This window comes from Coffea arabica, chromosome 11e (assembly GCF_036785885.1).
Source record: "Coffea arabica cultivar ET-39 chromosome 11e, Coffea Arabica ET-39 HiFi, whole genome shotgun sequence".
In the NCBI taxonomy this organism is placed as follows: Eukaryota; Viridiplantae; Streptophyta; class Magnoliopsida; order Gentianales; family Rubiaceae; genus Coffea; species Coffea arabica.
The window spans coordinates 60,511,209-60,526,934 of record NC_092331.1 but is presented as its reverse complement, the minus strand read 5'-3'; the positions used below and the strand labels follow the sequence as shown (position 1 = coordinate 60,526,934).

Below are 15,726 nucleotides of genomic sequence, written 5' to 3'. Positions count from 1 at the left end.
TAGTGTTCCTGTCTGAATGATTTTGAACTTTGAGTTATGTCTCATGATATGAGAGATCACATTGTTCAGTACGTTTCTTGACTTTGTTTACTCATATTCCAGTGAGTATTTGTGGACCTTTTAGGCCAGCTATCGGACTCGACATCTAAGAAAATGGCCATGAATCAAGCTGCTGCTCATTAATAAGATTTTGATTAGATTGTTTCAAGTTCCCCGCCTCCCTCTTAGGGTATGTTATGGTATGTGGTGCGGATCATCAACTCTGCTGTCGAGTGACTCTGCGCTCTCGAGTATTATTCCACTTCTCTCCTTTAAATTTTTATCATCATGATAAGGGAAACAAGCACGCCCCATGGAAAAAGAAAATTCAAAGGCATGATAATGAACAGTTCAGCGTCAGTGATCATGATTTTTCAGAAAAAATGTTTGGGGTCCAAGTTTTATTCAATAATACACGTACCTGCTGCCTGAATAATTGCACTTGCCACCATCAGTTACCAAGTCTTCTTTTTTTTTTTTTTTGTGCTAATTGCATGAGAAAAGCCATATGCTCCAGTCCTGGTGCTTTCATGTTGGATCCCACAAAGAATAACATCCGGTGTCGAAATGATTTGAAATTATCGTAAAGGGGTACACAATCTTCCGCCCTGATGGGCTTTTCGTTTTCTTGTTTAGACTGGATCGATGCTTGTGCGAAATTTATTAAACGAACCCATGAGGTGCTACTTTTGATCAAAGAATTATTATGCTCATCCCCCAATCCTGTGTATTCTTGCCCAAATAAAAGGCAAAAGCAGAAGACGCTTTAAAAGATGCATAGATGGCACGTTTTTGACAACCCTAAGAATGATATACTTGAGCAAAAATCATGGACTGCGAATGTTTTGTGGGTTGGGAGGTATTATCAACAACCATGTGCTACTACTCCGGAAGAGCAACTGTATAAAATGCTGAAAAAGGCGAACCAGCGATTGCATGTTATCTGGTTTCATTTTTATGGTAATCCGACTCTGAAATATGACCAACCTTGTTGTACTGCTCTAAGCTTACCTCACTTGTCCTGGTCAATTTTCATCTCGTTGTTTAGGCAAAAAGATCACATCAATCAGCGGAGCGCGAAGATTCTTGAAGAGAAATTATGTGTGTTTTTTTGTTTTTGTTTTTGGTCGGTCTTTGTTGTAAGTGATTAGTCCGGATCATGCTACTTTTCCTGCTGAACTGGCTTTCGCATAGAGTCAAATTACTTGAGCATAAACCTTGTAAACTTTCAAGGCCATCGTGCCTAAAAATGTTTACTACTACAACATACAGTGCTTGGGAACAACACAACAATAATTTGAAATATAAGGGTTGAACCAAGTAATCATTAATTGTTCTGTGTGTGAGACACATTTATTAGCACTTCTGTTATGTTTATGGATCTTCCTCGTCTGCTCTCTCCCTTCTTTGTCATGTTGGGTCCTGAGGGACACCTCATAGCCACTGAGTTGGAAAATAATCTGCGAGCCAAAAAATATATGATATGATGTGGGAGCCAACTGCTATGAACAATATTTAAGCCAAGTTGAAGCTGTAATGATTTTGTCCTTTACGGAAAAGATGGATGTGCGATGAACATGCCGGATTCAGAAGCCAACAGCAACATCTTCGAGGATGGAATCTTAATTGTGGCTATGTGTTTTATAGTAGATTCTCTTAACCAGATTATCTAAATGGACCAAAACTTCAGGACTGCGTAGTTTTCATCAGTTTCCGCTACGAATCAAGAAAAAAAAAACATTAAGCAACTGATAAAAACGATCCCTTTTAGTTTTAGAGAATCAATCTCCTAGTACGATATTATGACACACAATTCATGGATTGTCATGAGACACATACCTAGATTGACTTGCATCTGCAGATTTTTGTTTAATATTATCCTCCGAGTTTCATAAAATAAGGCCAACTAACTAAACAAGAGTAAATGCAGCACATATACTTCTTCTTGGCACATAATCCTCATGTATTTTACTATAGTATGAAATGAATGTCGGGCAAAAATTACAATCAGACAAAAAAGAAAAAAAACAAACATGTAGGCTGTCCTACAATGGATATTAATTGTTTATAATGTTTAAAAATTAGTTTGGTGAATCTCTGTCAGGTTTAAGCATTGCCACTTGCACCATGTGGAGTTGCAGTCGCAGCTAGCTGTAGTTGTTCCTTGGTTTGGGGGGGATAACAAATGTTATTCAGTTATTTAGAAGCCAAACAAGAAGCATCTTCTTGCGTGACAAGAATCTCAATCTCTTGATCTTGGGCTGGCTTAATTTGAACTTTGAAGTCAAAATCTACAATAAGCTTGTTGATACCTTTTGTTTTAGGGTCTGATCGATTAAAACGATAAAGGAAACAGAAAATGATTGTTACCTTAAATTTAGTAAAGAAATGATGCCCTAGAGCTTGTACGAAGATTTGATAATACAGGATTGTAATGCTCAGAATACATCATGATCAATGGCGATTTCAAGGTCAAACTCAACAACCTATATCCATTCAATAAAATAAGCTGGTGACGTTTTAATGTGTTTTCAGATGGTACATCTGAGAATTGGGGTTTTTTTCTGGTTGATATCAGTTTGAGGGGAGGGGGGAGGCCTCAAAGAGGGATGGGGCCGGGAGTGGCTGAAGATGAGAGTAGCTATTAAGGGGAAGTTTTGACAGATGAAACGACAGAGATTAAATGTGGAGACTAGGCGGGAAGATGTACAACACAGTAGCTGCTGCAGTTGTCTAGGACCAAACTGCACCAATGAAGAGGTCAAATCAGTTCAGATCATACGGGCCAACTCAACTCTTGTTAATGCGGTCCTAAACGTTGTTTTGCGGTAGGAGTATATAAATACGTAGTACATATGATGCCATGTAATGCGTAAGAAAAACAGAATCCCCATCTCTACTTCCCAGAACACAATTGAAAATTCTGTCGTCCAATCAAACACACCCATTTTTTAGATTCATACCTTCTTGACGGGAAGAATTTGGAGAGATTTATCATCATAGATTTTCACTTTACCCGAAAGCAATCAATGATGATCACAGAGAGTGGTTGTCCGTCAGTAGATGCCACAACTAGATCGTACGCGAATTACCGGCTTTTATTTCCGTCTGAGGATTGTCTGCAGAAGATTCAATGTCGCATTTGCTAATTTTGAGGCTACCAACCCCAAAAAATTCATAGGCGAAATTGTAAACTTGTTCGTTTAGGCTGTCATAAATTCCTTACCTGCAATGTCCAAATACAGGTTCCTAAAGCATGCAGATGAAGCGCTTAATGATGCCCGCATCAATCCTTCATGTTAAGAACTACTAATCCAATTCCTCGAAACAATTCATTAGTATCTACACCAAGAGTTCGGTGACCCTGTTTCAGGACATAATCCGCTTTGTCTCTTAAGTGAGTTGATTGAAACCTGATTGCAGTTTCACTGATTTTATTTATCACTAGGAAATTTGCCCCTTGTGCACGGCCACATTTTCCTTGTCCTAGACTTCGTGCACGCCAATATACTTTTCTCTCAGCCTCTAAGCATGAAGGCGAGGTACCAAATTTGAAAGGCAGTTCTTCAATCGAATGATGTATCCTTAGTCGGACCAAGAAAACGGTTGTAATAGCGAAAAGTATTTGGTATCCGAGGTTGCAGAATTGTATCTTTTCTGATATGGCACTACCTAATTACATGTGTTAATATCACGTGTATCTGGAAAATGTGCAGCACCAGTGAGGTCTACCTACCATTTACCAAGAAAACCTCTGAAAATAGCATGGCAAGATTTAGTTACTTGTAAACATTTTAGATTCTTGGATTCCAACTCAATTTTGTGCCTTTCCCTAGATTAGATTGGTACATATCACAAATACATCGTACGTTATCAGTGCTGGGATAATAGGATGATGGTCGAAATGCAGAATTTACATTGATGGAAAGCCCTACATGTACAGACTACAGAGTAGTGGTTCAACACCATCTTTGCTAATTGAATCGAATAGCAGTAGTGACATTGAATAGTCCCATGTGCACCGAGCAAGCAAAGGACCTGTTGAAAAATCTACGCACTGTCGGATGGATCAAGATGAAATGGCTAGCTTTGTACGAGAGGATGGATGCTCATGATGATAAGCACGGCTGAAGGGACCATTCACAGTAGTATTTTGGAAAAATCCCCCTAATAAACTGAAGTAAAGTATTGGTTCATCTTCAAAGCTAAAAGGGACCATCTTTTTTAGAAGTTTCTTCTGGATTAAGTGATTCCAAAATAGTTAACTCTTTTCTGATGGGCCAAAAAGAAATGGCGAACTTCTTTAATAAAAAAGATTCGTTGTTCACAACTTGAGAGGTTAAGATTTTCAAGGGCGAGATGCTTCTGTATTATCTTTGTCTGAACCGAACCTTTGCAGTGGACAAAAACTGCATGTAAAGCATGTGAATGCCTGCTAGGAAATGGTTGAAGCATATGGGAATTAATCAAGGCTCAGAGGTACAGTGGACTAGGTGAATATAATAGGATGTACGAAAGCAATCAGGAACCATAATTTTGGAAAGCAAATATGAGGAGCAATTGGAACATTGCTGGCTTTATCAGCGAACTTGGAAGCACATAATTGTCCAAGTTAGGAGTGTTCAACTAATTTGAATTACCATATGAAAGAAGAATCTATGGATGCCTGATGTGAACTCAATGGTATCACACTATTTTCTAAGCCACCAGATGCTTCAGAGCCGACTAGATTAGGGGTAATTTATTCCCACCTAACCATTTGTACTTCCGCAGAAAAAAGACATTAAAAGAGGTCTGACAATTTCAATTAACTCAACAATTATCTCTAATCTTCGCATCTCTCTAAAACATGTCACCTGGCTTCCATGTTCAAAGCAGCCTCCATTTTCGTGCAATTGCTGAGCAGCAAACTTTTCATGCAAACATATGTTATTGTTGTCTCTAAAAGATTGCTAGCTAGAAGTAAGGATGAGATACTTCACTGGTCGTATTTGTTGCATGGATTAAAAAATGAGGATAAATCTTGGATACATTATTGATAATGTATACACTATCACGTCAGAGTTATATTAACATATGCGTAAAACTTGAATTTCAAATTTAAATTTAGATCAATTATTATGCATCTAAACTTGAAAGAGTACTATATATGCTCTCATTGTTAGTATGTAGAAAATTAATCTAAATACCAAGAAGATACATTTTGTAAATTGGCCACGTGGTGAGTACATTTAAAATATGTCAACCAGCAAAATAAAAGTTTGGTATTGTGAATAAATCTTTCTTAGCTTTTTCTCTCTCTCTCTCTCTCTCTCTCGAGCAATTCGGGGTTGACAAAGGGCAAGAAGCTCTTTGAGTAACTAACTGTTTGCTTGAATCAAAAAACGTTTTGATCAGCCTAATCTTGCCTCCAATCGTGCTTCTTCTCTTGCATGCTTCTACGACATACCCAAAACATCAAAATAAGACGCAACAAACCTAGCCCGCCAGCCGTATAGCCAATTGGTGTACGAGTGTGATGATTTGACCTCAGAAAATAATAGCAGGCAGGCAGCAACATTAATGCTAAGACCTTCCCAGATACCGATTGTTTGATTACCTCCCGACGAATTTGAGCTTGTTTTTAATTTCTGCTGCTTCAGGATGATATACAATAATTTAAGTTAAGGGACAATGGTTTATTAAAATGTGGATAATGCCATGAATGCATGTTGTTGAATCAGATAACTATCCAGCTCTGAACGATTATGACGCTGCCTTGGATATGTGGATATAATTGAAATAGGAGTATACTACAATTTTTATGGCGTAAGATCTCAAATAGTCCCTTTCGCATGCTAGTAGCCGTATGTAAGATCACTTGAGATCCTCGGTGACATGTTTTGATGGCATTGGATTGGCATAGAAAACATGTCACCGAGGATCCCAAGTGATGTAAGATCGAAGAAAATTACCAAACAGAGTGCAAAACCGGGGAAATGATCCACTAATAATTTTGCTTGTCCTAATAAATTATGAGTGTTCAAATTGCTTCGTAGAGAATAGTACACATAGTTGAACATAGCCACAAGTTTGTCTTTTGGTTTAGAAAGTCAATATGACTTGCACATGAAAACAACTCGGGATTTCTTTCTTATGAACGTGGCTAAGAGATAAAACATTATTTTGTTTTCCTAATTAGCAAAGAAGAAAAGACATGTTGCGAGGTAACGATTATTCATCTGTATAAGTTTCACTTAATTGAGTCAAAAAAAAAGCATGGGATTGATGGTTGTTAGCTTATACCCTTGATGCGATTCAAGAGAGAAAGAGCATGGTTTAAAAAATTGGAGATGTAGACTAGGAATTCTTAAATCTTTCCTTTCAAGATGAATGATTTTTGTGATGAGTGCTACTTACATGTCGTTTTCCATTGAGAATATTAATGCTTCTTTGAGGACATTGAATGTCAATTAAGGTCTCCAAAAAAAAAAAAAATTTGTTGGTGCAAAATCTCGTTAAATAATTAAATTCAGTAAGGGACAGTCAAGACGTCACCGTGCCCAATTTATACTAAATTGATTATGGACTATTACTTGTTCACTTCCCGTGAGAAAAGCAATAAATTAGTTAATCATATTTTAAAAAATGCTACTGTAACTTATTTTGTATTTAGCCTGTCCTATTTGGAAGAGTAAACGGTTAAAATAATCACTAAACTATTTAAAATGGCATGGTCCGGTCACTAAACTTTTTCTTTGGCCAAAAAGGTCACTTAACCCTTTAAAATCGATCTTTTGGATCATGTTGACTAATTTAACCAGTAAACCAATCGCAATGAAGCACATTTAACCTGGTATTCTAGGTTTTCAGAGGTAAAAATGTCCTAAATTGTAAATCATTTCCGGTCGGTTTAGCAAAAAGTGACCCAAAATACCCGTTTTAAGGAGTTGAATGATCTTTATGGTAAACAAAAAAAGGGTTCAATGATCAAATCTTGCTATTTTAGATAGTTTAGTGATCGTTCTTGCCATTCACTGCGGCAAAACCAGAACGGAGTCGAGACTCGATGGCTGATTTCTTTGTCAACCAAAGTTTTCAGTTCACCAAATTTAAGTTGGGCCACGAGAAAAATGTTGCAGCAGAACTAGAAAACTTGAATAGCCCTGCGATGACAGTAAAAAAATATTTCAGGATCCAAATATTATCCATAAATCCAACCATAAGCAGGATTATATCTCACCACACAGAATCTTTTGCATTCCGTGATGAAACAGTATATTGAAAACATTTCTTATCACTTCACTATCATATCACTCTTCCTTTCTGTTTCTCTCCTTTGGGGTGGAGAAAGTGGGAGTTCTTTCTCGCTTTTTGGGGAGTTAACAACTAGAATATATTCTTCTTCCAAACTTAAATCCATTAATCCCCTGTTAGTTCCATAGCTGGAAGTAGATAAACAAAAAGAGTTGTTAAAGTATTGAGAAGAACATATCCTCATTTATAGACTGCTCATCTGAATTGATAGTTGCAGGTTGTAAAAATGCTGGCTTGGTTTGTAAGCCCAAAAAAAAAGAAAGTATGGGAACAATTGAACAAGCAAGTAGAGAGTGAGAGAGAGAGAGAGAATAAGAAGAAGAAGAAGGAGAAGAAGATAGGTCTGCTCCCCCGAGAATAAATTATAGATTTTGGCATTGTCACGGGTTTTTGTCCCTGGCCTAGATGTACAACACCAAATTTATCACCATTAAATGTATATAATGCATATAATGCAAATGGTTGGGAAGAATAGGAGCAGTGCAGTACTGGTGAGTGGACTTGAGGGAGTGTGACTCAAACTTCATGAGTGGATCACATAAAGTTTGAGAAACAATTCGCTGCATAAAACAAAAAAACATTAGAAACTAAACGCGTTAGGATTGTTGTGTGTGTGTGTGTGTGTGTATATATATATATATATCGATGGAAAACGCTGCCAAGCAACCTCTGCTGCCATCTGCAATCTAACGCGGCTTCTTTGAGTCACCAACAATATTCACCTCAACTGTGACTCCTCTCAACTTTAGGCCCCACCTTTTTTTTTTTTTTAGCTTAAGGGATGACTCCTAACTCTACGTAGAGAAAATAAAAAAGTTTTAAAGTTGAAGCCAAAATGCTACCGTAAGGAAAATATAAGAGTTTGGAAGTCGACCGAAAAATCTTTATCATAATTAACTAAAAAAGTAATGGTTATTGTTAGGGGCAGAATGGTCTCGTTGCCAGGATCATTCAGCTTTTTATCTCCTCGATTTGGTTGAAAAAAGGAAAAAAAAAAAAAGAAAAAGAACCAGACCATGACTAACTAATATACCCACCTTTTTTCTCATCTCAATCCCAAATTAACAAGCCACTCCAACTCACTATCCCACGCTTTGAAGTTTGAGCACAAGGAAGGCCTGCACAAGTGACAATCCTTCGTGTTAGGAGTGTGCAACGATTTTAAATTCGAAATTTTTCGAAAATTTGGCAATAGAATTATCGACCGAATTCGATTTCAAAGTCACTAGTTCGGAATTCGAATTCAATTTCAAATTCACCGAATTCGGAAACCTTTTTCCCTTTTTTTTTTTCTTTTTGTTAGATGTATTGTTATGTAATATAAATTTTATATTACATATATTATAAAAAAATATTACTATATATAACAATATATATATATATTATAAAACGAAATTGAAATCGAAAATTTCTATTTCTATTTCCGATTTCAAAAACTCCAATACCGAATTCGAACCAAAGTCACATAATTCAAAATCGAAAATTTCGATTTCAATGCCGAATTTCGAATTACTGATTTCGAAAATTCCGAATTCAATTTTAATTTGATCGATAAATCGAAATTTTTCGATTTTGCACACTCTTACTTCGTGTTGCTAAATCTGTAACAAACCTAGCAACGACGCCCCCGTTTGCAGTTTGTGAGCAAACGCTATAAGATTTCATTTCTTTGGTTTGTGGCTCTCAAGTGACGTCTTGAAGTTGTTCGTGCGTTAACAAGACGATTTACTGTCTGAACTCAATTAAAAAGATTACTAATAGTGATGAAACGAGCAATGATGAAAAGCATAGTTTGTGTATCGTAGATTAACTTATAATTTATTCATCCTTATCGCAAAAAAAAAAAAAAAAAAAAAAAAAAAAAAAAAAAAAGAGTAAAAGTGGCCCATTCAATCATGCAAATATTTGCTACATTAGTTATGTGTAAATAAGAAAGAAAATATAGAACAGCAGCCATTTACTTGTGCGATACACTTGCTCCAAACCTACATACATTTTAGACTGCGAATGACTTTTCTTCCAATGAAATTTGAGATATCTGACTCACGACTTTTTCAAATTTTGATGTCTAAACTTTACTCACATAGGATCCATCCATCATCAGAGCTTTGCCTGGTGATTTTTATTACTTTCAGTAACTAATCAAAAGTTAGTGAATAAATCATCGTAATATGTTTTGTTTTTTGCAAAAGCCTCCTGTTTGACTGAAAAGTAGAAACCACGTCAACAGTACTGACACCGAGGGGGTATATTAGTATTGAAAAACCAAAAGTTGTCTGCTAAGCCCAGAGGAATAAAAGACTTAACAACGCTGAAAATAGAAAGCAAAAGTTTCTGAATTCTGTGAATCACTTGCCAAATCTCTTATAGGACTAGTAAAAGGTAGTAAAAATATTCTGTTGCGAAAAAATCGATCTAACCGCGTCGTCATAACGCTAAGGCATATAATTGAATTTAGAAAGCGAAAGCATAGATTAGTTCCTTAAACCAAACCACTAGCCTTAATTAAAAACTTAACAAAACATTTCGAATTTCCATAAAAGCAAAAGGAGCAAAGCAAATTCTGCCACAAGTCTCCTCTTTTGATTTTTGTTACCTTCCCTCCCTTAAAAACATATCATAATTCATAACCCTGCTATTTAAAGCCCCCACCACCGCAGTCCATCCTTCGCTGTTCAGTTCCGTGCCTCAAAAATTTTGCAGTATAAAAGCTCTGCCTCCAATCCAAAACCATAACATTCTACCCACCCCTTCCTTCCTCTGTTGCCACCTTTAAAGCAATCAAAAATGCTCAAGCCCACTACTGCTCCTCCCTCCCTCCTCCTCTGCCTCCTCTTCTTGTCCATTGCTCCATCCTTCAGTGTAAGTCTGTACATCATCTAACCTTAATCTTTTTTAGTAGGAGTACAATTCTTTTTCTATTTATCTCGAATTTGTATTCATGTATTTCCTCTGTTCTCTGAATTTGCACGCGTGGACAATGTACATTATTACTAATCAATCTGTAGAGCCCACATAACTGATATGCCATATTAATCGGCGTGATAATGCAGGTGGGGATTGCCGGAGCAGGGAAATCCGGGCGGAAGTTGGCCGGAGATAGCCCATTCACGGCAAAGGCCTCGTTGATTCGTTACTGGAAAAAGCAAGTGTCCAATGACTTGCCAAAGCCGTGGTTTTTTCTCAACAAGGCCTCGCCATTGGACGCCGTGCAATTGGCGACCTTTTCAAAACTCGCCGATCAAAACTCCTTGCCCGCCCAACTCCCCGCGTTTTGCTCCAAAGCCAATCTCATTTGCTTCCCCGACTTGTCCCCCAGCCTCGAAAAGCACACCGGGGACGTGAATTTCGCCTCGTACAGCTTCCGGAATTTCACCAATTACGGCACCAACCGTGCCGGAGGTGTTGACTCATTCAAAAACTACACCAACGGTGAAAATATCCCCGTCGACGCCTTCCGCCGATACAGCCGTGACTCCGTCGGCCACGACGACAAGTTCACCAATTACGCCCTCGACGCCAACGTTGTCGACCAGAGCTTCAACACTTACGGCACCGCCGCCACCGGGGGGGCCGGCGACTTCAAGAACTACAACGACAATTCCAACGTCCCAGGCCTCAAATTCACCTCGTATTCGGACAGCTCCAATGGCCGGAAGCAGGGCTTCAAGGGGTACGCAACCAATGCCAATGCCGGGGACGAAGGTTTCACCAGCTACGGCAAAAATGGTAATGGAGCGGAGAACGATTTCACCAGCTACGGCAATAACTCTAACGTCGTCGGCTCCAACTTTAAAAATTACGGTGAAACCGCGAATGCTGCCACCGATAAATTCTCCTCTTATGGGTCCAACGGGAATGTCCCGGAAAACAATTTCAATAATTATGGCCCCGGAGGAAATGCTGCTACTGAAACTTTTACCAATTATCGGGATCAGTCCAACGTGGGAGATGACTCCTTCCAATCTTATGCAAAGGGGTCCAATGCGGCCACGGCCAATTTCGTCAACTACGGTCAATCTTTCAACGAAGGATCCGATAGATTCACCAGCTATGGCAAGGATGCCTCGAGCCTGACCGTTGGCTTCAAAATATATGGTGTGAATAACACGTTCAAGGAGTACGCTAAAAGTGGCGTCACTTTTGCGAGTTACAGGAATGACACCAGCAGCAGCAGCTCCACAGCCAGTTTGGCCGCAGAGAAGGCGGGTGCTAGTGGGAAAAGGGTAAATAACAGGTGGGTTGAGCCCGGGAAGTTTTTCAGGGAGAAGATGTTGCGGACTGGAACTGTGATGCCAATGCCCGATATCAAGGATAAAATGCCTAAAAGGTCGTTTTTGCCCCGGGTGCTCCTGTCGAAACTACCCTTTTCCACCAGCAAGATCGGGGAATTGAAGAAAATCTTCCATGCAGCGGATGATTCCAAGATGGCGGGGCTGATGGCGGATTCGCTGGGCGAATGCGAGAGAGCGTCGAGCCCCGGGGAGACCAAGCGGTGCGTCGGGTCGGGGGAGGACATGATCGACTTTGCAACTTCAGTTCTGGGTCGAAACGTCGGCGTTCGGACCACTGAGAACACCCAAGGCTCAGGTGGAAACATCTTGATCGGGAGTGTCAAGGGAATCAACGGTGGAAAAGTCACAAAATCAGTGTCCTGTCATCAGAGTCTGTTCCCGTACTTGCTCTATTACTGCCATTCAGTTCCTAAAGTTCGGGTTTACGAAGCGGATATACTTGACCCAAAGACCAAGGACAAAATCAACCACGGAGTTGCCATCTGTCACGTGGACACGTCATCCTGGAGCCCCGGTCACGGAGCCTTCATTGCTCTGGGTTCGGGTCCTGGTAAGATCGAGGTTTGCCACTGGATCTTTGAGAACGATATGACTTGGACCATCGCCGATTGATCCAGATTCATTTGAGAGTAATAAATACTCTACTACTAGTCCAGAACTAGACTACTAGTCCAGTAATCTCATCTTTGTGACGGCTCTGATCAAACCAGTGTGTTGCTAAAAGCGAGCCCCTGGTCTGGTTTGTGCTTGGTAAATTCCATTTACTCCTCTCATATTATATATATTCAAAAAATTATGTTTACGTTCGTCAAAAAGGATTTGTCAAGTTCAACTTTCTTGAAAAGTACTACTAGTAATTAGTGCTCTGTTATTCAATCATAAGTTGCTTTCATGATATGCAGCCATCGTTTTGATCATTTTCCTATTCCGACGGAATCCATCCCCAGCGTAATTTTGTGCTTATTACAACAATAATGTTTATTTGACGGTACAATGTTGACAACAAGCAAGCTCGTCAAGTGATATTTGCACTCTTAAAGAATAATTTCTTTTATAGTCTAATATTTTATTGCTCGAAAGAATGTGTTGTACCGAGAAAATCATTTTGAAATGCAAATATATATGTTTTGAAATAGAAATTATTTTGAATTTATGACATGTGCGTTCATTTATTCAACGCTGATAGTATATACATTGTCAGTAGTGTATGATTAATTAAAAAATAGAAATTATTTTGAATTTATGGCATGTGTGTTCATTTATTCAACGCTGATAGTGTATACATTGTCAGTAGTGTATGAAAGATTAATCTATATATATATATATATATATATCATTTGTATGTTTTTGAAGCACCACTTTTTTGGATAGGAGTTTATTTGAAATAATTATTGTAGCACTTTTGTGATGTGATGTATGTGAGATAAAAAGGTGATTGAAATTTGTGAAGTAAATTTTTTTATTTCAAATCTTCCTAATCCAAACACACCCTGGATGGATGCTGACAGTCACACCCAAGTGTGATTGGGCCATACGTTTGCTAGCTTTGATGGTAGGCTGGCAGCAGTAGCCATATTCTACGGTACAAACAAAGTTGAGAGTGGGAAGTGATTTGTATGGGCGACGAGTCACACTTATGCTGCTGGCCCCTTTCTTGTGTTGTTTTCGCGTAAATGCTTTTGTTGCCTGCGACCCATGCAAAGATAGATAGACAAGTGACCATGCACGGAGCATTTAAGGACAGTTGAGAAATGAAGTTCCGGAGTGCACACCAAATACCATCTGAATCTGAATTCTGACCAAAGAAAGATAAAAATCAGATTGTGAAAAAGAGGCCACCGCAGCCACACTACGCTGGAGGACTAGAAACCAAAATGATACGCAGGACTGTACTTTTTTTTTTTTCTGACATTTTCTTACTGAAGTAAGAACTTACGTAAATAAATCTAATCCCCAAGTCGGTAACTTTTGGAGTTCTGTGAGGGACTTATCTACCCAAACCCCAACCCCCCCAATACCGATGTGGGATAGAAAACCCCACAGGGTGCCCCGCTGCTAAGAGATAAAGACCCCCCAAGCCCCTGAGAATGAGTTTTCTTTCTGACATTTTCTTACTGAAGTAAGAACTTACGTAAATAAACCTAATCCCCACAGTAACTCTAAAAGCCGGTAACTTTTGGAGTCCTGTGAGGGACTTATCTACCTAAACCCCAACCCTCCAATACCGATGTGGGATAGAAAACCCCACAGGGATGCAGGACTGTACTACTACTACTACTACTAGAAACTCTTTTTATTTTCGTTGTTAGTTTTTTTTTTTTATGCTAAAGACAAAATGATACTATATAATTCACGTGTATAAAGCTTTTGTGGCAACAATTTGGTGGTCCTGAGACCGCCAATAGTGTGTACTTCTATAATGCATGGGATAGGCCATGTGCCAGCTGTAAGTGTTTACTGCCTTTTCTTTCCTTCTTCTGTATTGCTTTTATTTTTATTTTCCTTTTTCTTTTTTTTTTTGGCTCTTCATTTAGTAGAATCTTTCAGAGTTTTATATTTATGGTCAGGAATTTTTCCATTCTAAATAGTTCTTTATCTCTTTTGAGTGGATGCGTTTGGAAAAATTTATAAATTAATTTATTCATCCAAATCATAAATGAATTAAGATGGAAGGAATTATAAATAGAGTATCCTCGTGAATGTAAGATCTCTCGCTTCCGCCCGCGGGAGGGCGTGGAAAGGAAAGGAAAAAAAAAAAAAAAAAGAAGATCATATCTGCTGCCCATCATCTCATATCATTTGTTAAAGAAGAACGACACAGAGGAGAGGAGAAGGGAATAGACGTAATTATGACGGATTTATATATTTTTTTTTGATAATAATTATGACGGATTTAACATTGCGGCTCTACTTCTTTTTTTGTTGAGAAAACATGAATGCCCGCGAATCTTTACCTCTTCCATTGCTCCACATGATAAAGGACAAATTGTACTGCCTTCAGAAACTTGGAAACAAAATAGCTGCTGTATATATATATATATACCTCTCTTTCATTTTTTTTTTTCTGTCGTTTTGTGAACTTTTCCCCTCTTGCTTTGCTGAACAAGTTACGAGCTTTAACACAAATTATTCCTCACAAATCATCCAGCTTGTAAAGTCGCACCATTTTTGAAGAAAGTTATTTTATAATAATGCATATTAAACTCTCTCTTTTTTTTTTTATTAATGTACGTGAGAAGATTTGAATTCAAAATTTTTTACTTACACTTTCTCCTTCCTTCCGAAGACTCATCCCTCTCCCTATACTAATGCAGTTAGCAAAATCAAATCGCCTTGCTAAGCTTTTGCCAACGCTCAAAACTAAATGCAGTAGAAATGAGCCTGTGAAAGTCATTAACAAGGTTTATTGCTTTATGCACGATGACGTTTTGTAGATTTGCTGTGCATTTCCTTTTATTTGTTTTTCAAGAGCAATATTCTTTAATGCAATTCTTCTTCTTCTTCTTTTTATCCATATCATACCTGTGGCCCTGGGAATTGCGCTTCCGAAAACCCACTTGAGTTTCAATAATAAATTTTATTAAGCAAGTTAAGTCCAATGCGATGTTTCATGAGACCCAAATGTAAAATTGAAAAGGACCACATGATTGCAACTGATGGAGGGTGACCCTGAGAAGTACCTTCGGCTGTGGAAAGAGATGCCCGTTTAAGCGGGGCGGGCATGGTCCAGACTTCACATATAGAGCCGGAACTCGCTATAACCTGACCGTAGTCCGTACCGTCAAGAATTTTATTTTTTTTTTCCAAACGGCAACATCAGATTACTCATAAAGAAACGATACAAAGTCAGAGCCTTTGCCCCTCCAAATCTGCTTGAGCTAGCTCCAGCAGCCATGCTGGGAAGTCACACTTCCATTCAGCAATATCTATCAATTCTATAGCACATTTCGATAATTGATGACTAATAGAGTTGTTTGACCTTCTAGTGAAGGAAAAACAACATTTATCAAATTCAGTTTTCAATCTCCATATATCAGCCAGTATAGTAGCTATACTAATCTCCCCTTCATATGCATTGATCTTATCTACCACCAGT

At 38.5% G+C, this 15,726-nt stretch overlaps 1 protein-coding gene across 1 annotated transcript; it reads left to right on the top strand.

Annotated features, from left to right (window-relative positions):
• Nucleotides 1-9,998: 9,998 nt before the first annotated feature.
• LOC113717912 (polygalacturonase non-catalytic subunit AroGP3) lies at nt 9,999-12,445 on the top strand. Its single transcript, XM_027242758.2, has 2 exons — nt 9,999-10,197; nt 10,389-12,445. Exons 1-2 carry the CDS (start codon nt 10,123-10,125, stop codon nt 12,240-12,242), a joined length of 1,929 nt encoding a protein of 642 aa, XP_027098559.1. The 5' UTR covers nt 9,999-10,122; the 3' UTR covers nt 12,243-12,445.
• Nucleotides 12,446-15,726: the final 3,281 nt, after the last annotated feature.

Coding starts and splice junctions, on each gene's coding strand:
- LOC113717912 (XM_027242758.2), top strand. CDS start 10,123: ATGCTCAAGCCCACTACTGCTCCTCCCTCCCTCCTCCTCTGCCTCCTC. Junction 10,198..10,388: donor CCATTGCTCCATCCTTCAGT/GTAAGTCTGTAC, acceptor GTGATAATGCAG/GTGGGGATTGCCGGAGCAGG.